At 35.4% G+C, this 22,728-nt stretch overlaps 2 protein-coding genes and 1 long non-coding RNA gene across 5 annotated transcripts; 2 read left to right on the forward strand and 1 right to left on the reverse strand.

Annotated features, from left to right (window-relative positions):
* Positions 1–2,817: 2,817 nt before the first annotated feature.
* Positions 2,818–20,055, reverse strand: LOC112049040 (solute carrier family 35 member F5). Of its 2 annotated transcripts, XM_052887695.1 has the most exons (11): positions 19,441–20,055; positions 18,143–18,277; positions 17,053–17,118; positions 16,579–16,638; positions 15,415–15,507; positions 13,533–13,685; positions 12,829–13,011; positions 11,800–11,947; positions 11,232–11,391; positions 7,051–7,278; positions 2,818–5,974 (listed from the first exon to the last, which is right to left on the reverse strand). In XM_052887695.1, the coding sequence occupies exons 1-11, from the start codon at positions 19,594–19,596 to the stop codon at positions 5,905–5,907; spliced, it is 1,452 nt and encodes a 483-aa protein (XP_052743655.1). In that variant the 5' UTR covers positions 19,597–20,055; the 3' UTR covers positions 2,818–5,904. The 2 variants fall into 2 exon arrangements, with proteins under 2 accessions (XP_052743655.1, XP_052743656.1); XM_052887696.1 differs by lacking the exon at positions 16,579–16,638.
* LOC128199209 (uncharacterized) lies at positions 12,246–16,730 on the forward strand. The gene is made up of 3 exons (XR_008251874.1): positions 12,246–12,516; positions 13,574–13,727; positions 16,582–16,730. It is a non-coding gene; the product is annotated as an uncharacterized LOC128199209 (long non-coding RNA).
* A 453-nt stretch (positions 20,056–20,508) lies between the features above and the next one.
* On the forward strand, positions 20,509–22,416 carry LOC112049025 (uncharacterized). Of its 2 annotated transcripts, XM_052887697.1 has the most exons (5): positions 20,509–20,846; positions 20,931–21,116; positions 21,217–21,243; positions 21,569–21,664; positions 22,164–22,416. In XM_052887697.1, the coding sequence occupies exons 1-5, from the start codon at positions 20,775–20,777 to the stop codon at positions 22,311–22,313; spliced, it is 531 nt and encodes a 176-aa protein (XP_052743657.1). In that variant the 5' UTR covers positions 20,509–20,774; the 3' UTR covers positions 22,314–22,416. The 2 variants fall into 2 exon arrangements, with proteins under 2 accessions (XP_052743657.1, XP_023942526.2); XM_024086758.2 differs by lacking the exon at positions 21,217–21,243 and having other exon boundaries at positions 20,513–20,846.
* The last annotated feature ends 312 nt before the right edge of the window (positions 22,417–22,728 follow it).

A 22,728-nucleotide genomic window follows, 5' to 3' on the forward strand; every position in this document is an offset into this window, starting at 1 on the left:
GGATAGACGAGCAATTTCCATTTTTGTATTATTTATGCACGTTATAAATATATTTTGATATACTCGTATCTGTATAAATAAAATTTAAGTGTGTGTTTGTAATTTTAAATTAGAAGCTTTTTACTAAATGCTTACGGAAGTTCAATTAAAAAAAAACGATTGTCTGTCTGTTGCGGCAAATATCTGAAACGGCTGGACCGATTTTGACAGCACTGTCGCTAGCAGATAGCTGATGTCTAAAGAAAAACTCAGTCTATATCATAACCCCGGGATTGTGATCGGGAAAAAGGCGGTTGAAATCGCGAGGCGTCCGGTGATACCTATCTACTGAATAAGTATAGGTACTAGGACGATCTTGATGTAGGTACAATCTATACTTATAATAAAACTGTAACAGGTCAAATTTTGTATATTGACTAGCGGACGCCCGCGACTTCGTCCGCGTAAATTTCGATGTCAACTTTACTACTACCCCTACCCTACCCCTACCCTACCCTACCCCTACCCCTACCCTACCCCTACCCTACACCTACCCTACCACTACCCCACCCGTACCCTACCCAACCCCTAAATCTACCCTACCCCTACCCTAGCCTACACTACCCCTACCCCCACCCTACCCCTACCCTACCCCCACCCTACCCCTACCCTACCCCAAACCTACCCCTACCCTACCCCTACCTTACCTACACCATACCCCCATCCTACCCCTACCCTCCCCGTACCCTATCCCTTTCTTACCCCTATCCCACCCGTACCCCTATCTCACGCCTACCCTACCCCTACCCTACCACTTCCCTATCCTACCTGTACCTCTACCCTACCATTACCCTACCTCTACCCCTACCCTACCACTACCCTAAACCCGGCCCTAAACCTACCCTACCCCTACGCTTCAATACCCGTACCCTACCCTACCCTGTAACTTCTCTATCTTACTCCTACCCTTAGCAAAATCGGTCCAGACCTTCGAGAGTGGTGGTATGACCAAGAGAAATAGAGACTTCTATGCTAATAATATAAAGAGGTAAAGTTCGTGTGGTTGTAGGAGGTAATCTCTGGATCTACTGGACCGATTTGGAAAATTGTTTTACCAATAGAAAGCTACGTTATTTGCGAGTGTCATAGGCTATGTTTGATCCCCATATTCACACGGGAACGGGAACTACGTAAATGAAAGCGCCGGGCGTCATATAGCGGAATTTCTGCGTCTTTTAGAAATTTTGTATTATCTCCGAAACTATTTAAGTAATTAACATACTGTAAAGGGCAAATCTTATCTCCATAATATCCTTGTGATTATTAAATAATTTATTTTAATAAGGATTAAAGTTTAGTTGTATAAATAATGACGTAAACCTAAGTATATAAAATTAATAATTTTTAAAACACAAAAGGTTCTATATCTGCTAATATATAGAAGATAGATATATGGTGTCGCGGACTTTTTTGTAGAACTTTTAAAGATACATAAAGTCTCCATACATTAATTTCAATTTTACACAATAGTTAAGGCAGCGCATGCGAATAAGTCTGTTTAAGAGGATTTTCAGTCCGACCTGTATGACAAAAACTGTGATAACTCGGCTAATATATATGATATTAATATAAAATATAGCCTATAGCACTCCCCGATAATGTATCATTCTACTGGTGAAAGAATTTTTAAAATCGGACCAGTAGTTCCGAAGATTACCCCATTTAAAAAATGTGACAAACTTACAAACTTACAAACTTTACCTCTTTATAATATTAGTATAGAAGATATTTTGAAATTTTTATTGGAGGGCATTATACAATCGATACTGAAGCCAAAAATATTTTTTTTAGATTTCTTGTCTGTCTGTCTGTCCGTATTTTTAGTTGACCGGGACGCTGAAATTACTGAATGAATTCAAATGAAACTTGGCACGGTTTGAGACCATAACACGGAGAATGATAAAGGATACTTTTCATTGCGAAAATAAAATAATAAGGAGGTGAAATATGGGTTGAAAGTTTGTATGGAGTCCTTCATTTTTTGAGTTAGTTTTCAAATGTTTTTTCATAGATCATTCAAAAAATACGAAATATAATGTGATTCAAGAATTTTTTTAATTCAACCCCTAAAGTGGTGAAATAGAGCTTGAAAGTTTACATTGATTTCCACGCGGACAAAGCCGCGGCGTCCACTAGAGAATAATAAACTATACTAGTTACAGCTATTGATAATGAACCAATTTATTCTGGAAATAATTCTGCGAAAAATGTGTGGCTACCAACAACAAAATCCTTGAGCATTCAATGTATATGTAGGTATATCACACAAGAAAAAAAATCAACAATGTTAAAATTTAACAAAATTCTGCAAAAGAAAAATAATGAATATTAAAAAATATAACAAATAGCGTGTAATCGTAAAAGATGAAAGAAGATCATAATGATCCCAGATCCAGCCCAGATTGTAAGAATTAGGAAACACTGACTTCGGGAGAGTTCCATATCCTAGAAAAGTATTAAAACGAAAAACGAAGAAGCAAATCGCTTCGTACGAGTTCTAGGGATGTCAATGACATAGGGATGAAAACTCTTGCATTGCAATGGAAAAATGGCGACAGTGGTACGAACTCATATAGCTTCTGTGCACTCGCACCGATCAGCGAAGCAAAGCGAAGAAAGAGATAGCGATATTTTCCACTACGCCGCTATTGGTCGGCATTTGTCGGATCATGAGCCTCATAAAAAAATGTTAAACGGGCCTTTTCTTTAACGTCAAGAAATATCCATTTTGATAAGTATTCAATACCATCAGCCATTTCAGGTAATTGAAAAGGAAAACACTGTTGAAACATTTTATTTACATAATATTTTTCTAGTTTTACAACACATTTAAGTACTTATATGTTATATTTTACATTTTTCTGAAACTATTTAATGAATGGAATGGTTTAGCCTCGTCATCTATACTAATATTATAAAGCTGAAGAGTTTGTTTGTTTCATTGAACGCGCTAATCTCAGGAACTACTGGTCTGATTTGAAAAATTATTTTAGTGTAAGATAGCCCATCTATCGAGGAAGGCTATAGGCTATCCCCGTATTCCTACGGGAACGAGAACCACGAGGGTAAAACCGCGCGGTGTCAGCTATTTAAATAATAAAAGACAAAAATAGATCTCGAAACAAATGCACAAAACTTTACCTAAGTAAAATATGTGTGAAAACCGCATCAAAATCCGTTTAGAAGTTTCAGTAAATAATATATTTTTTTAAATTGTTAATGTGAAAATAATTCTAAGACCATTCCTCTCAATGTTTGGTATTTATTTTAATTTACATACATTCACTTTATATTTTATTCTAATATATGTACCTACAAGTATGAAAAAGAGGAACATGCACACAATATGAGATCATCTTCAAAAATCATGAAATTCGTGTGATGTAATTTATGAAGGTCATATTTTATTATGTTCTAATATGTCATTCAGTGGTTTTATATTCTAAAAGATACAGATCTGTTATAATAGACTCAATACAATTTTTTTTTTTATTTTTACCCAAAAAAGTATTTCAACTCGAAATGAGAGATACTAAGCTGTAAATTCGTACACCTTCATTGTAATAGTTGTCTCAATTCTCATAAAATCTCTTGTCTGAGTCTAAGTTTTTCAAGGTCAAAGGTCACAAAAATAGTTATAACTCAATTATCTTTGTTATAACTCAATTATCTTTGTTATAACTCAATTATCTTTGTTATAACGCAATTATCTTTGTTTCTACAGCTCTAATGATGTTAACATAATTATTGGTTTGTAAGAATTGTAGAAAATAGAAGGACATGTCCCAAAATGGGCCTTTATTGTTTACAAATTGCTATTGACTGTTGAGAAAATGATTTTCAGAATTTTTGGAACCCGCATTAATTAGATAAATATTTTTTTTTTGTTTCGCTCCCTTGTCTATAAATTAAACATAGACAATACAGTAAGTGTTCAAAACAGCCAATAAAAACACCTGGAATTTAATTCCTAACCGATGTCATGTGCAATGTCAATAAGACACAAGTTCTAAAGAAACATTAAATCGTAGACAGAAAAGCATTAAACAAAAAAATTCCATAAATTGTTTTAAAAACGCCATAGTACGAACGCTACTAAGCAAAGATCACTGACATCTGTCGGGGTGTGAGTTACAAGCATGTTGCCATGATAAAATTCTCAATTTATGGCATTGAAAAAAATACATTTTAATTAATTAATTTAAAAAAATGCGGGCTCCAAATTTTTTTTTATATTGGGTTTTAAGCCCTATATTTTATGTTCTTTTAAGATAAAATATTGTCCGTTGCAATTTTAACAGTTCTTGAAATAGAGTTCAGAATTTCCCGTTTCCACAATTTGTATATTAAGTGCATACCCTAGTTGAAAGCTTTGTGCACACCACTGTCTCCAGGTCCTTACTGTATAGATACTATAGATAATATTTGACTTCATAACCGGACCAATGGCTTAACATGCTCTCATTAAAGGTTGTAACACCACCTATAGGATAGTTGAGTCCATATAAAACTTAATATAAATAATACTAATTTCGTGTAGTACGTGTAATAAGGGTCCGACATATATCGATATCAAAACTTAATGTAAAAATCATGTACATATTTAATAAATTTTTCCAAACGTCAAAAAAGATGTCGTTCATTTTGTGACTTCACAATGTTACTAGATGTCACTAAAGGAATAAATGACAAACTAATTATTAGCCATAAAGGAATCGAAGTTATTAACTAATGATTTTGTCAAACAATTGTAATAATTTAGGTTTAGTGTTAACGTGACGTCATGAAAGTTACATTGTTTGTGTCACGTTTTGGCTCTTATTGTCAAAAAATATTTAAAAATTATAATTTTTATGTATTCATGTTACAAAAAATATATTTTTTTTTTCAATTTAGTACAACGCAAATAGACCCTTTTAAGAAAGTGACAAGTGCTTATTCCAAAATCCGAGCTTACGAGTTCATTTTGAGAATTTCTTCGACGAAAAATAGCTAAATATTTCATATTTTGTAGCCTCAATAGCTCAACGGTAAGAGCGGTTGAACTCATCACCGAGGGGTGGTGGTTCGATCTCCGCTCCGTTGGTCTTTCCCGACTAGTTGGAGGGGAATGGCGATATTGGTCATATTTAGAAGATATGGCAAATATTCTTAAAAAAAATACTCGTAGCTCGACCCAGAGCTCGGACCTGGACCTGACTCCAATGTCATAGACTAATCACTAAACCAAAGGAGCGTTCTATTGCTAATATCAAATCAAGCGAAAACAATATTTTATAAGCGCAAACTTTTTTTCGCTAAATTCTTACACATGGTTCTATTTACCTTAAATTGTGTGTTTTTTTTGTTCATACAATCCATAGACTATTCAAGATATCCTGAGGTAAATGCTATACACAGTGATATAGACTAGGAGTAAGGGTGTGTTCACACATAACCCCGTGCTGTACAGTTCACATAACAGAAGCGATTTTCAGACGCTGCTGTGGTGTGCGCTACGTAGGGTCGTCTGAAGTCATTAGTGCTATTTACCTTATATTATGTTTTTTTTTGTTGATACGATCCATAGATTATTTAAGATGGTAGTGTGTAATATCCTAAGTGAGGTAAATGCTATACACAGTATTATAGACTAGGAGTAAGGGTGTGTTCACACATAACCCCGTGCTATACAGTTCACCTTCTATTATGTTTTTTTTGTTGATACGATCCATAGATTATTCAAGATGGTAGTGCGTATTATCCTTAGTGAGGTAAATGCTATACACAGTAATAAAGACTAGGAGTAAGGGTGTGTTCACACATAACCCCGTGCTGTACAATTCACGTAACAGAAGCGATGTCCAGACGCTGCCGTGGTGTGCGCTACGTCGGTTCGTCTGAAGACATCAGCGCTTCTGACTGCTCGTCCAGTTCTGATATATTTCTTATTGCCCTGTAATAGGAATATGCAAAGTTATAATTAAACATAGACCATTAAAAAGAAAGGACCTGCCTCGCAAACCGTTACCCCTCTGTCAAAGATCAAGAATCAATGATCTAACGCGTTTATAAAATCTGTTGCTATAGAATCGATGTTTCATTGTTGTAATCGTTTTCGTCGTGTAAAGAGCTCCCTAAAAATGCCGGTTTGTGTATTGAATGGCATAAAAAACGGCCAATAACTTGTAGTTTAGTAAAAGATGGAGTTTTATTTGTAAGATGGAGTTTCGTTTCATTTGTAAGTATTTCTACCATAATTTTATCAAATTTGTAATAAAAACGATTTCTAAAAAGAATCGATTCTTTTGACGGAACAGCAAAAAATCGATCAAGTAATCGAACATTCAACAATAAATAACACAAAAACGAATAATCACACCCAATATAAAGTTATTTATCTGTGGTGTAACTTTAATAACTTATTCAATGAAGCACTGGTTAAAAAGATAGTTCAATGAATTTACAGTGACAGTGACAGGTCCTCTGCCTCTAATTCCGGAGGGTGTGGGTTCAAATCCGGTCCGGAGCATGCACCTCCAACTTTTCAGTTGTGTGCATTTTATGAAATTAAATATCACGTGTCTCATACGGTGAAGGACAAACATCGTGACGAAACGAAAATGGGTTGATAATGATGAACAGGGCCTGATTCTGACGGCCTCCGTGGCGCAGTGGTATGCGCGGTGGATTTACAAGACGGAGGTCCTGGGTTCGATCGCCGGCTGGGCCGACTGAGGTTTTCTTAATTGGTCCAGGTCGGGCTGGTGGGAGGCTTTGGCCGTGGCTAGTTACCACCCTACCGACAAAGACATACCGCCAAGCGATTTAGCGTTCCGGTACAATGTCGTGTAGAAACCGAAAGGGGTGTGGATTTTCATCCTCCTCCCAACAAGTTAGCCCGCTTCCATCTTAGATTGCATCATCACTTACCATCAGGTGAGATTGTAGTCAAGGGCTTACTTATAAAGAATAAAAAATAAAAAGAACAGGGCAAGTGAAACAAAGGAGAGACGTGAACAGAGTACTGACGTGAACCCGTCGGCGGCGCGCAGTCGCGCGGTGAGCCAGGCGGCGGGCGAGGGCACGGCAGCCGGCAGCGCGGCGGCCAGCCAGCCCGCGCCCGCCAGCGCGCACGCCGCCGCGCGCCACGCGCCCGCGCCGCCGCCCGCGCCGCGCCACGCCTCCGCCAGCGCGCCCAGCGGCAGCGTCAGCGCCAGCGCCGCCGTCGCCGTCTGCGACGACGTCAGCCAGCGGCCCCTGAGGGTAGACACATGATACATTGATTTTTTTTAAACTTTCGTGGAAATTTTATTAAAAGACTTTTTCCAAAAGGGTATTAATTTTATTAAAAGACAAAGTTAATAATTTTCTTAAAAGTCAAAGATTTTGGGAATGTTTATGAAATTTCAAAAGCAATTGATATATCTTATACTCAGGCAAATTATATATGAACCTACCTTGCTAGACGTTACCCCTTTCTTAAAAGACAAAAATTTCAAAAAGGCAAAGATTATAAGGAATGTTTGTAAAAAAAACAAGGTTATAAAATTTCAAAAGCAATTGATATATAGTCAAATTGAGTAGGTATTTTAAACTATGTAAACAAACAAAAACAGCTGACTCAGGGGTGCTCAACATTTTATCATTATTTACGAATATTATCATGAAATAAAACTTCCTGTGATAAACAAATATTTTTTTAATTCTATATTCCTATATAATATATCCTGTTATTTATCAAACAGATAATGCTTCACTTATATTAAGGGTTCCGTAGGCAATAAAGAACTCTTATAGTTTTGTTTCTTTATTATGTAGAAGCAAGCATAAGGTTTCCTCGACATATTTAAACACATTGATCAAAACGGTTTTCTCGGAGGACGATAAGGGTGATTGATTCGTACGTTTCTTTTTTGGTGACGGAAACAATAGCAACGCGGAATAACTGCTCCGGCTAGTACCAGGCTCCGGTTCACTAATTTTCGTACTAAACTAAATAAAATTAATTAATTAAACTGATAAAAAACCCGACTGCATGATAAAAAAACTGAAAAGAAAAAAAAGCTCAGTCCAGAAGTGTAGAAAACAATTAGAAAACAGTCGGGACCTATTATATTGAATAGAATGATTTTCGTCTACATTTTTTATTAGGTCCCGACTTTAGTTTTGATCAATTTTTATATCATTTATGCCGGGTTTTTATATTTGTTTAATTAATTTATTTATTTCACACTTTTTAGTTACGATAGATAGTGAATTTCGGATTTATTGGTTACGTTTGTTACAAAGTGCGATAATGTATACCTAAGTCCAACCGAAATTAAGTAAATATTCAAAAAATCTACGCAACCCTCGGTGGCCGAATCCGACTCGCACTTGTCCGATTTTTATAATCAATATATTTATTTTAGTCTATTTTAGGTGTTTTATAACTACACTTCATAAACCTCGCACCTTATAGTCGTCCGCCTCGCGTATTATGTATAGACTTAATTAATATTAGAATTAATAAATAACGTTTTCCTAATTGTAGTTTTTTTAACATGGCCATGATATACTGTTTTGAAATTCTCACAAAAATCCCTTGAATTTGATTCGCATGTTGCAATATTCACAAAAAAAAACTTCACCCCGATTCTATAGCGTCTCACAGTCGTCTTGTTGGTTTTTTTTTTCTAATTTCACCTATCTAAGAACACTTGGGTTATTAAAACAAATCTAACGTTATCTGAATTACGTAAATCCGTTCAACGGTTTGGAAGATATGAGGTAATAAAGAATATTACATACATACATACAAGATACGCGCGAAAAACATAACCCTTCTTGCAGTCGGGTAAAAACAGTAAACAAACAACAAATAAACTATAATTAACAATAACAACGAAACGAGAACAAAACGAAATAACAAAAATTACAAGGGAAGAAAATACGCACGACAGACTGGATTTATTTACCGAATCATTAACGAATACTGATATATAAGTAGTAGTATTAGTCATAGACAGCAAATAAATTACTGTTCTGTGCTGTGAAGTGTGAACTGTCAAATGTCAAATCTTCTTTCACTTATTAATACAAAATCAAAAAAATTATCATAGTATATGGTAATTCTGCAATAAATGAAAGGTTAAATTCACATTAAAATAAAAGAAATCATCGTTTTAATTACAACTTCTTTCTTCTTTTGATATGAAAATACGACATTTATAAAATATATAAAGTTATAATTTAATTTTATAAATGCACATTTAATACCCATAAAACTCAATATCTTTATTTTTCATAATGGTTTGTGACTCATGTCTGCTTGGGTTCTTTTTATGTCGTTTGTATTGTTTTTGTGCAAACTCTATATATTTAACATAGAGGAATTAGAAATGGAAATGGATCGCACCCAAATGCAGCAACAAAATTGTCTGTCGTTTTTTGAAGGGTACGAGGTAAACTCAGTCATCGATAATATTTAACAAAAATAAATATTAAAATATTTAACAAGAATAATATAATCTGTACACAGAATATTAAATTAATGGATCGATGTTTTGCTGTTTGTTCGTTCGTTAGAAGAATAGTATCTATTTTTCTTTTAGATATTGTTTTTATTACAAATTTATTATTTATTATAATTATGTTTTTGATGACCTCCGTGGCGCAGTGGTATGCGCGGTGGATTTACAAGAAGGAGGTCCTGGGTTGGATTCCCGACTGGGCTGATTGAGGTTTTCTTAATTGGACCAGGTCTGGCTGGTGGAAGGCTTCGGCCGTGGCTAGTTACCACCCTACCGGCAAAGACGTACCGCCGAGCGATTTAGCGTTCCGGTACGATGCCGTAACCGAAAGGGGTGTGGATTTTCATCCTCCTCCTTACAAGTTAGCCCGCTTCCATCTAAGACTACATCATCACTTACCATCAGGTGAGATTGTAGTCAAGGGCTAACTTGTAAACAATAAAAAAAAAATCTTAGATTGCATCATCGCTTACCATCAGGTGAAACTGAAATCGAACGTCACGTCATCTTTTAGTGAATTAGAAGTTGTTGACCATTTTTCATGCCATTGAACTACTTACTACACAAACAGGAATGATTAGGGAGTTTTTTCAGTCGACGAAAACGATTACAACAATGAAACATCGATACGATATAAGTATACACGCGTTAGATCGTTGATTGATTGACAGAGAGGTAACGTCTTGCGAGGCAGGTCCTTCTATAATTAGTCCAAGATAATTAATTAATTGTATGTGAATCCGGGCTCAAAAGAGCTAGAACCCAGAGCCGTAAAGCTTATTATTAAAAATAAAATGTATGTGAATCGAAACGAAAAGTGTCGCCTAAAAGAACCTTTTTGAGTAGTGATATTGTTGTGTAAAAAGCCTAAAGTTGTGGACTATAGGTATCTTATATTCAGAGGAATTATATATGGACCTGTCTCGCTAGACGTTACCCTTCTGTCAAAGATCCAAAATTAACGATCTATCGCGTTTATAAAAACTGTTTCTATATAATCGACTAGCGGACACCCGCGACTTGGAATTCAGTTATTCACAATTCACAAACCCCGCGGAACCATCGATTTTTCCAAAATGAAAAGTAGCTTAGTGGTAATTCAGAGTAAAATCTATGTCCAATCCAAATTTCAGCCAAATCGATTCACAAATCGCGCGGGTTTCATGGATTTTTCCGGAATGAAAGTAGCCTCTGTGTTAATCAAGAGTAAGATCTATGTGTTTTCCAAATTTCAACCAAACCGCTTCAGTAGTTGTGGCTTTAAAGAGTAACTAACATCCATACAAATTTTGACGTTTATAATTAGTTTCATTGTTGCAATCGTTTTTGGATTCGTGTGTGTAAAGAGCTCTCTAAAAATGCCGGTTTGTGTAGCTAAATGGTATTAAAAAACGGTCAACAACTTGTAGTTTACTGAAAAATGAAGTTAAGATATTGATATTTTCTATGAATGCCCCGACAAATCTAACGATATTACGAAATTATGATGTCTTAATAGCACCGTACGTCGTTCAGTACGAGGAATTAAAAGTCAATTATTATTGTATATATCTAGACACACTGACACAGTACAACAATGAATATGCTAGAATTTTTAAAGGTAACCGACGGGAATCGGCTTGCATTAACTCTTCGCCGCTGCTACGTATTAAAGCTTTACTTTACATGAATGAATTCGGTTTGGTCTGGTGCACATACCACAGCCACAGAGATTCGATCAGCAGTGGGCCTATCGCGCCGTCCAGCAGGAGCCAGCTCCACAGCCGCGGCGAGGGCAGCTCGGCCTTCTCCACGCCGCCCAGCGCTAGGACTCCGCCAAACACCCACGCGAGGCAACCACAAGCGCATCCCACCACACCTATAAAAATTTAAAAAATTCAAAAATCAAAATTCATTTATTTCAATTAGGCTTAAAGAACTTGTGATTGGCGCTTGCAGTGACGTGATATTATATCACGTCACTGCAAGCGCCAATCACAAACCTGCCCCACAACATGCCTTGTAGCGAATGACGTCACAGTTTATGATTGGCGTTTGCGCGCCGTGATAAAAATACAATTTTGTTTTATAAAAATATTACAATTACAAGATTATTTTCACAAATAAAAATGTGATTAGAGTTTCTAGGCATCTAAACTGCCTATATGCAAAAATTCGTCTTAGTTTTCTACAACAGGCGAGTAGCCTATATGTATATATATATAGCAGAATTCTTTTTTATACACACAAGGAAGGATGGCGGCTTGAACGTGTTTGTCTTACTTACCCACTAGCAAAAATGAATTGATGCCGTCCCCTTTTCTCAATTCTTGCCGGAACAATATGAGATGCACGGCGTAGCAGACGGCAGAGCCTATAGCCGCCAGCACCGCCGTCCAGTTGCTTTGGTGGCTTTCAGTCACCCCTAAAACCACCTACAATAACAAAAAAAAATTGTTTGTCTGTGAAGTCGGTTTACCTACGATAGTTGAACGTGACAGCGTCAGAAAATAAGTGTCGTTACAACTTTTTGTCTTAATTCTTTCCGCCCCCTTTCGTAACGCGCGATAAGGAACTTTCGTTTCAATAAAATACTGTTCGTTTTTCTAAAATACTATTTATTAATCTTCATAGATCAGAATATATTTTATTTCTTGTAAAAAAAGTTGGCAACCCTTGAACGAAATATCCTTTATTTCTTATAAAAAAAAAGTTGGCAACCCTAGAGTGAGGGAACGGCGCATGACGTCATCTTTTTTCGAGTTTGCATCTGGCTTCATCGAATTATAAGACGTTGTCACGTCAAAAACATACAGAACAAAAGACAAATGTCCCAATGTGTAGTTGTCCTAGTCGGACGAAAGAGAGAGCAATATAGTATATATCCTAGTTTGGTTTTCGCTATTGGTCTATTTATCTTCTCGAGATATATGTCGTGGATGGCGAGCGTATTAGGTCTACAGAGGTGTAAATATACAAATTCATTGGATGAGGCCCTAGAAAAGTAAGTAAGTATTAAGTATTTTTTTGTTAATGTTAGATTACAACTCAGTTAACAGACCTTGGGGGGCGAGGGTCCTTCCATGGGCCTGTGACATTTTGCCATCCCTGCCACCCTATAGTTACTTCACTAATCTACTCAAATAGTAGGTAAAATGCCTTTCGCTTATATCTTTCATTTGATTGTATAATATTTAATCACTCAGAAGCCATTATAATTTAAATATTCCCCAGATATTTGTTTGATGCAAGCATCATTTTAGTTTCTTAAAAAAAGTTATTTATCAAAGTAGATTGCTCTCTTTCTAACACTCACCAGTCCAGCGGTAGTGAGCAGGATGGCAACACATTTGGAGAGCGAGAACCGGTCGTGCGGCACCTGAGCGAATATAGCTCCGATGGACAGAGCGAAGGCCCCCGTGGTCGACGTGTACAGAGTGGCCGAACACGGCGTCGTGTGCAATAGGCTCAGCCGATACAGATAGTTTGACACGAACCACTGGAAATGAAATAATGTTTTTTTTTTTTAAAATTCTGTACAAGTTAGCCCTTGACTACAATCTCACCTGATGGTAAGTGATGATGCAGTCTAAGATGGAAGCGGGCTAACTTGGTAGGAGGATGAAAATCCACACCTCTCTTGGTTCACATCACACGGTTTCTACACGGCATCGTACCGGACCGCTAAATCGCTTGGCGGTACGTCTTTGCCGGTAGGGTGGTAACTAGCCACGGCCGAAGCCTCCCACCAGCCAAATGTACATTTTATGAAAGATGGAACATACTTGTCTATACTAATATATAAAGAGGTAAAGTTCGTGATATTGTAGGCGGTAATGTTTGAAATTGGTTTACTAGATCCTCTCTGGATCTAGTAAACCAATTTCAAAAATTCTTTTACCAATATAAAGCCGTTACTTGTGAGTCATGGGCTATATTTTATCACCATATTCCCACGGGAACGGGAACTATGCGGTTGAAACCGCAAGGCGTCGGCTAGTAAAGGATAAACACACTTACTGGTATACAAAACACTAGCGCAAGCTTGAGATGTCTCCTAGTTGCAGCGGCGGCTGCGCGGCGTTGTGCGTACTCGGTCGCCCGCAGCGAGGCGGACCACGACAGACGCGCCAGCAACGCCTCGCCGGCCATCGCCGCAGACATCACCCGCACCTGCAAACAGTCCAAAAGGAGTGAACATGGCACGCTTTAGCAGTAGATCATTGTTACCCTATTTCGATAGCACACTATGCTGTCTTTAGTGTAAGATTGTTTGTAACGCTTTAAAGGAATTGGCCATCCCCGCCCCAGGCCTACCCTAACCACACAGCAATTAACTTATATCTAAAAAAATCTTGGTAATTCTACTTTAGTAACGAAAACACCATTTTGTCCAAAACCGGGACAAGCTAAGACCGTTGACCAAACAGCCTGAGTTTTACGACATTTTTTGTAGACCTATGATTGGTGTTTTTGTTCGTTTTCTAGTTTGTTAAGCTTTTTTTTTTTTTTTTTCTTTTTTCGTAGGGGGGAAAATCCTCATGGACACCCATGTTGGGTAGTGCCGGACTCTTACCCGGCTAAAAACCCCTCCTACCTTCTAGACGTTTGGTAGTTTGTTAAGCTTGTTGGTAAAAGAAAAAAAAATACAGCTTTAAGTGTTAGTTCGCCGATTTGGTACACCAGCGAACATTTTGCCCTAGAAGAGTGATAAAAAAATGTATTTTCTTCAAGAAACATACTTTTATTACATACATAAAATCATCACCTTATTTCCACCAACCATCACCTCCATATACTTTTATACGGGATTATACCTAAATTTTCTGTGCCGACGTTGGATGGGCCGGTGGATATTCCCCTTTCAATAAATTTATTTTCTTTCTTTCACTATAGAGTCTGGCCTCTCTCTCTCTCATATGAGGGGGAATATGGAGCTTAGACCCACCATGCTCCATTGCGGATTGGCGGGCTTATGCTAAGTTGTTTAACGAATACAGATGTTAATGATAATAACTGGGAGTGACAGCTTAAAGTGCTCTCCAAGGCACTCTCTACTCTATTCAGGACCTTGTGATCTGAAGCCTTAGAGACTAACCAACGGATCGACGAAGCTTGCTTTGGTAGTTTGGAGAAAATAAAAACAAACGTTAACAACGAACACTAAACTACAAATTTAGAGCATCGCCGAAAGGTTGAATATTCAATTTATTATTACAATAAAGTTATGGAATTTTTGGCCCTGAACAATATGTACTGTACAATATGTATTAAAACATTTTTATAAGAGCCTCAACAGTCCAACAATAAAGTGACCTGACTTATCATTATTGGTGGTGGTTCGATCCCTGCCCCACTACTCTTGTCCAAATAGAATAAAGTATGTTATATCCTATAACTTTCAATGTATGAATTTAATTGAAAAAAGTTATCAGTTTCAAACTGTATTATACAAATTATTGTGAGCTAATCAGTTAGGTAGGTAAATTCTGAATGTATTGATTATTATGGGTAGATAAGGACAATACAAATATTGGTTTATCTTTTGCTCTTTACCTATTTCATACATTTGTGATGTTTTATCTTTAACAGCTTTGTTGAATAATATTTATTAATTGTCTTTGTTAAGACTATTGCTTCTTAAATATTATTGATTAGAATTTAAACATAAGCATGTAGTAACTGCTGTTAACTTACAGATTTATAAATAGAAAAGATTTTAATATTTTCATCATTATCAACCCATATTCGGCTCACCGCTGAGCTCGAGTCTTCTCTCAGTATAAGAGGGGTTAGGCCAGTAGTCCACGACGCTGGCCTAACCTGTGCTAATAATTACATGTTTAAGTCTCATCATAGCTTAATGGCTGATTCATTAGTCTATATGGCTTGAAACAAATACCTCGGCCACTTTATTAAAGCGCACAGCCCTGGGTGTAGCATCATCACTGTCTGTAGTTTCTCCAGCACGCACGGGGATGAATGTTGAATCACCCTAAAACAGATAGAAAACCACTAAATGTATATAAACACTTTCAACCATAGAAATCATAATAACAAGGCAATAAAATCAATGTGAAGGAATTTGTCACTGCATAGGTAAACTCAACGGTATTTGAGTTAACAGTACCTCTCCTCAAATAATAATCAAGAAAAATGCAATAACTTTAACAGACTGTATTGTAACTTTTAGCTAGTTTGCATCTTACTTGTACATTGGACATTTGGAGTGTGTCATTGCATATAAAGAAATGTGTCTCCCACTGTGTAGTGTTTAGACACTCGACTCTCTATGTTACAGCCTTTCTTGATGAATACTGTTTACCAACAAATAAATTAGAAATGAGGGTATAAATCACTAGTAATTTCACACCTAATAACAATTATAATGAACTTGTTCTTAAATTATTGAATATAAATTAGATTAATAAGCTTAGAACAGTTAGATATGGTTAATATATTTCATATAACATTTTATAAACAAACCATACATAATTTAAAATATATAATTTATGAAATGACATGCGTTTTCTATCTTCATCATTTAATTTATTTGTTGGTAACCAGTATTCATCATGAAAGGCTGTAGAATAGATCTAATTTGTCAAGTACATGCTGTGTCTATAGCCTTGTTATTACTATTTCTATGATTTTGAAGGACAAGTCTAGTTTTAGGCTCTACCCAAATGAGCCACCGGTAGCCTCAAGCTAGCTTGTTTTGCTCAAAGCTTTATTACTATTCCAACGAAAGCAATCAATACTTAATTAATTACAGTATGTAAGATCATTCTACAAGTAAATAACTTAAAAATTAATGCTTGAATTGGGAGTGATTTTACTTTACAGTTTTTCATCAAACTCATTTAACATGACAATTTCATGGTAAAGAAAACTAATGACATGCTTAGTTATTTATTAATACCAGTCATACTGTATCTCTCAGTGAAGCATAATGGATCTATCTATTAAGTATTATTAGATAATACTTAATATTAGTATTATTAGATATTAAATGATATAGGTTTTATTTTTTAATTATTAATTGAGTAAAAATATTCTTATGTACCAGATCGCGCGCTGTTTGGCCTTCTACTTGGGATGAATAACCTGCTTGACTGGAAGACTCCTAAAAATATTTAAGTTATATAGAGTGATAGTAGTTCTATTTTCTTCTATCTCAATTTTGCATTCTGAACTAATGGACATTCAAGTACACTTTTATGTGTTTTAATAGTCAACTAAAAAAAAACAGTTGTATTCAAATAATTAAAAAATCTCAAATTATTTAAAACTAAACTAACAGTTTAGTTGTCTTGAAATCAAATAGAGAACCTTCTCCTTTTTGAAGTCGGTTAAAAACTGTATAAAGAACAGTAAAAGCCAGCACTGGGTTAGTCTAAACGTAGCGTTATGTTTGAGAAATGCCCATTTTCATAGCAACACAAGTACAGGTAATGTAGTTTTCTATTATCAATACATTTTTAGGTTTTCTATTATCAGAGCATGTTTTATTATCTTTACAGATATTAGTACTACTTACCAAGCTATTGTTAGCTTCTGTGTAGAAGTTTTCATCGTCTGTTTCTGCTGTAGGTTCTTTAAGTTGCTGAAAAACAAAAATACCATTTACTTTTGTAGATAACTGGCAGACGCCGCGCGGTTTTACTCAAGTGGTTCCTGTTACCATAGGAATATGGGGATAAAATATAGCCTATAGCACTGCAATATAGTGTAGCTTCCCAACTGTGAAAGATTTTTTCAAATTGGTTCAGTAGTTTGTAGCCTATTTAATGCAAACAAACAAACAATCAAATCTTTCGTCTTTATAATATTAGTATAAATTTTTGTTAATCTATACTAATATTATAAAGCTGAAGAGTTTGTTTGTTTGATTGAATGCGCTAATCTCAGGAACTACTGGTCCAATTTGAAAAATTCTTTCAGTGTTAGATAGCCTCGAGGAAGGCTATAGGCTATATATTATCCCTGTGTTCCTACAGGAAAGGGAACCACGCGAGTGTAACCGCGCGGCGTTAGCTAGTCTAATATATATATAATAGATTTTCATTTTGTTTTATGATTAAATATATATATTTTCTATAGTTATGACTGATTACAGAGATTAATGGAAGCATTTAGCAAGCCTTTTTTATGCACACAAGACAGCATATAACATGCACTATAGATTTCATATTTTAATATTTAAAAGAGCACACACACACACACATACAGGCCTAGCATGCATCCTCAACTCCTGTGAAGAGAAAAATACATATTGTCAACTAAAAGTGGTCGAGTTGAAATATTGTTATCTCCGCAAGAGAGCAATATTTTTTATTAGACTGCTATTGGGTCATAGACGTAATAAAAGTCTGGAACTAAAAAAAGAAGCACCCCAATTCTGGCAGTTCTCACATATACATACACGCTGGCACATGCACATATTAAGCCAGACCACGATTAATTTCCTATATCTGGCAGTACAATTCACACTCACTATTAAAAAGCCAGATACTGTCTGCCTATTTTATAAGTCTATGTATTGGGCCACATTTGTCTTTCTTTAGTGTTGACATATGATGTGATGCTCATCTCAAGCTTACTGCAGTAGTAATATAAATGAAACTTACTGTGTAGTCTGCTGGCTGACATGGGTCTCTTGTAGGCGGAGTGAAGCATAATACTAGTAGATAGACAAAGAGCAATGAACTCCTGACATATGTCACTAGGAATGGCCTTTCCAGCTTCTTCTCTACATAAATATACTGAAAATGATCACAGTAAATGTAGCAAAATACTGAAGTTTGGCCGCTCAGAAATTGTGTTTCTGACAGGTTATGCCAACTGTTTGTATTTGTAGTGATGAGACAAAATAACAAGGCAATTGTAATTGAATATATGTTTGTCCCATTCAATCACAACTTGTCAGAAACACAGGCTCTGAGGGGCTGGACTTTAGTCTAGTAATAAAATTAGGTTGTGATGTTTATTTGAAAGAGATACACTTTTAATGCTAAATCTAATTATAAATTGCTTGGCAGTACATCTTTGTTATTATGGATGGTAACTAGTCATGGACAATGTCTACTGCCAGACCAGCTGGCCTATTCACTATTTTGGTCTTTATTAGCAATCAAATCAATTGACAAAATATCATTTACCCACTGTGTGATATCTAGTAAGCACCGGATGACATCTTTACATAGCATTTCAGTTTTGAATATGTCAACTAGCATACATCAAAGATAGTGAATAAGCCTGCAGACCTGAGCCAATTTAGATATTATAAAATTCCATGTCCTGACATATTTATACTTGATAAGAAAACTTGATACCCTAGTGGATATAAACTCTGCCTTTAGTTTAGAGGTTGTAGGTTTGAATTCGGTCCAATGCTTGGACCTCAAACTTTTCAGTTAAGTGCAGTTTAAGAAGTTTAATATTACAATATGTCTTATAACGGCGAAGGAAATCATAATGAGGAAAACTGCATGCCTGAGTTTTTTGAATTCTATATGTGAGAGAAGTCTGCTAATCCTCACTAAGTCAGTGTAGTGTACTATTAGCCTAACACCTCTCATTCTGAAAGGAGACTCATGTTTATTAGCCAGCATGACCCTCAATGGAAGGTCAGCTGCACATGCCATAAAGTACTCTCAAGCAATTTGCTTATAGCTGATGCAGCTGATTGCACAATAGAAATTAAATAAAAAAAAAAAATGTTTAACAGTGAGTTGAATATGAGCTGTTATTGATGATGAAAATTTGAGTGTTGTTTGAGCACATAATTTGAGCAGCTTTCCAACGTTAGTTTCACTATCCATAAGTATGGACATGGTGTGTAAATATGTGTGTACATTATGTTAATGCTACATGATCTTCAATTTAACAACTTAGGCATCCTACACAAGTTGTAAAAATGCTTTACCTTTGTTAGTTCTGATGAAACTACCCACAGCACACTGACGAGAAATAAAATAAACAATCCAAAGGCAAATTTCCTTTTACTAAAGTTCTGCACTTCATCTTTAGGGTTTTTGTTATTTGATGTCACTCGAAAATAGTTATGGCATAAAGTCAACATTAAGACTTAGTTATTTAACATTAATGTTATGAATAATAGTTGGTTAGCAGTGCCAGCTTGAGCCCATTAGAGATTTTATTTTGCTGGAAAGACTAGCTTTTAGCTAGCTTAATCTTTAAAATATCCACACACGGAAACGCATTATCCTTGCAAGTTTTCAAAATCGAATTGTAGAATTATAGATGTATCTGCAATAGTTTTGGTATACCGACACGGATGATCAGTTTTATTAGCATTTAGCAATTTGTTTGCCGAAAACAAAATCGGAATCCGAAACTCGAAACACAATAAATCACCGAGATAAATTCTTACTTGAAAAATCAACTACTGACTTTGTCATTTATTCTTTTAAATAATCTGTGCTCCGACGTGAACGCGACCACAGATGTCAAATAAAAAGGACCTATAGTCAAAAAGACTAGAACTAAGGCCTAGTTCGGACTACTTTAGTATTTTAGTCGAGTACGAATTATTTTCGGGCGTTAAAATTGTTCGTATTCGACTAAAATACTAAAGTAGTCCAAACTAGGCCGGGGAAAGTCTCAGACCAACTATTGTATAGGACCTGCCTCGCTAGGTGTTACTTTTCTGTGAAAGTAAATGATCGACGATCTAATGCGATTTTAAAAGCTGTCCTTATAGAATCGATGTTAAATAGTTGTAATCGTGTTCGTTGGTTACAGAGCTCCGAAAAAAACCTTTTTGTGTAGTTGAATGGAGAAAAAAACGGACAAAAACTTCTAGTTTAGTGTACAATATATACTAAATTCAAGCTCGTTTTCCTCAGAAAATGACAGACAATTTTGTTTGTGACTATGAGTGCGATATAGGTCCTTCTATAATTGGTCTGAGGGGAAAGTTCTTCTCTTTTGAACTTTGGTTTTTTTTTTAAACTGGTTTTATGGCTCTGAGTTCTAGTTTTAGCCCTTTAAAAATATGCTGACGTCAGCCGTCGTCGATTAAAATAAAAATTCTAAGTTTTCAACTTTTCAAAACAATGAAATGAGATGTGATTGAAATGTTTCATTAAAAACCGAGCATTTAACTGTGTTCATTGTATTTAACTCATTTGCTCATAGTGCTCTCACTTAAAGGATACTACGTTTCTAAATCATAATTCATAACATAACCTAGACGAACTTATTTCAAAGCAATCAAATAATTGAATACAATCTATAATGGATGTAGTTAAAGTTATTGGTGAATATTTAAACACACCTATTGGTACCGTGTGCTATAACACCGATAGAGTACGTATGCCAATAAAATGTATTAGCTATCTTGAATATACAATACATTTCTATTATAATTATTAAACCTTTTTACATTTACAGGTCTTAACAACAGTGTTAGATAAAGAAAATGTCGAAGGTTTCGCCACCATCATATTAAGACTGGCAGCGAAGATTGGATCTATGAGTCAATTACAAACTTTACTCAGTTACCAATGGTTAGAACATTTATCCATGTATGCAAACCAGACACATACAAACCCAATATTTGCCAAAACATTTCTCCAGGTATTTAAGATTTTCATTTCTGTTATCAGCATAATAAATCTTGTCTATATTTTATACATCTAATAATTAATTAGTAGGTAATTACTAAAATTACTTTCAGAAAGACTGCACCATTGTTTTTCAAGTAGTAAGTGCCATAGGTTCCTTAATGGGACCTCAGCGGCGTCACTAGGGGCTATGAGTGAATGTAGAAGCGTCACCTGATGGGGTTTAAAGGCAGAAACAGTCCAGATCGGCGAAACATCTCTCTAAGTGTGTCTCCTCTGAGACTTGGGCTTGGGACATTTTCAAGGGGGCACTATTGCATGGTGGCTAGACTGTTTATAACAATTAGCTCAGCCTTAATAATTCCATGGTTTAAGCACTGAACTCTAATCAAGGAGGTTTAGTCTTCTTCCTAGATGATTGACTATTTTATTAAAAATTTAAAGTATAAGGCATTTTTTTTACAGGGATTAAACAGAAGTTTGCAGACAAATACTTTTTTGACAGGAAATCACATGACAATAGCTGACGTTGCAGCATATCACACTATTTATCCTATGATGGTATGTAAATTTAATCTAAGTTTTATAAACATTTAAATATAAAAGATAACTAAAGAGGAAAGATATATGTATTTTTGTATGTAATGAATAGACTCAAAAACTACTGGACCAATTTGAAAAATCTTTTATCGTAACAAATCTACAATATATAACTACTAGCTGTTACCTGTGACTTTGTCTATGTAAAATTAGAGTTTTCACAAATTCTTTTCTAAATAACTGCCAAATTCAGTCAATAGTTTTTGAGTTATAGAGGTCATTCCATCATACAATCAGTTTTTCGCAAATCTCGCAGGAACCTATATAATCCAGGATATTACCTATCTCTATTCAAAATTTCAGCAGAATCTGTTCATCATTTGCAATGATAAACAGTAATAAACATCCACAAATTCTTTTGTGTTTAAAATAATATTAAGTTCCCTTTATAATATTCTTAAATATCTACAATTCTACATGTTTGTTTTTATAAAATGAATAAAATGTAACTTTATTTCAGGAACGTCTTTCATTTTTGGAGCAAGAATCTCTAGTACATGTTTGTAGGTGGATGAAGCACGTCCAATCCCAGCCCAGAGTGTGTGGCAAGAAAACTCCATTATCGTTAAATACATTAAACTTATCAATTCTGGCACCAGCATTGCATTAATCATAATAAATTAACTACTGATTTTAATTACCTATTTGTTACTTAATTATTATTGAACTAATATTGAAAACAATAAACTTTTTATTTAGTAATTTTCACTTTATTTTTACAGATGTTTCAATTGTTGTCCAAATTGTCATTTTCAGTACTTTTCATATTAGTGACCTGTGTTGCTATGTGTGTAAGTACAATTTGATTCTTTGTTAGGAACTATACTGCTAAACTAAAGCCAAACTTGATGTGGAATGTTTATCAACAAAAAATATAAAATGAAGGTAGAAACCACATTTTATTTCTATATTTCCATAGAAAGTTTTTCATGATGTATCCCTTTGACCATACTGGAAATCAATGGTTTAGGCTGTATGGAGATATGTAAATTGGGAATACAAACATACATCAATAGAATGCTAAA

This window comes from Bicyclus anynana, chromosome 20 (assembly GCF_947172395.1).
Source record: "Bicyclus anynana chromosome 20, ilBicAnyn1.1, whole genome shotgun sequence".
Classification (NCBI taxonomy): domain Eukaryota; kingdom Metazoa; phylum Arthropoda; class Insecta; order Lepidoptera; family Nymphalidae; genus Bicyclus; species Bicyclus anynana.

Excerpts from the sequence above, each read along its gene's own strand:
- LOC112049040 (XM_052887695.1), bottom strand. The coding sequence starts at position 19,596 with ATGTTGACTTTATGCCATAACTATTTTCGAGTGACATCAAATAACAAA. Across the intron at positions 16,639-17,052 it reads CAGAAGCTAACAATAGCTTG|GAGTCTTCCAGTCAAGCAGG; the intron begins GTAAGTAGTACT and ends AAATATTTTTAG. Across the intron at positions 13,012-13,532 it reads CGCTAGTGTTTTGTATACCA|TGGTTCGTGTCAAACTATCT; the intron begins GTAAGTGTGTTT and ends TTTCATTTCCAG.
- LOC112049025 (XM_052887697.1), top strand. The coding sequence starts at position 20,775 with ATGGATGTAGTTAAAGTTATTGGTGAATATTTAAACACACCTATTGGT. Across the intron at positions 20,847-20,930 it reads TGTGCTATAACACCGATAGA|GTCTTAACAACAGTGTTAGA; the intron begins GTACGTATGCCA and ends TTACATTTACAG. Across the intron at positions 21,117-21,216 it reads TTGCCAAAACATTTCTCCAG|AAAGACTGCACCATTGTTTT; the intron begins GTATTTAAGATT and ends AATTACTTTCAG.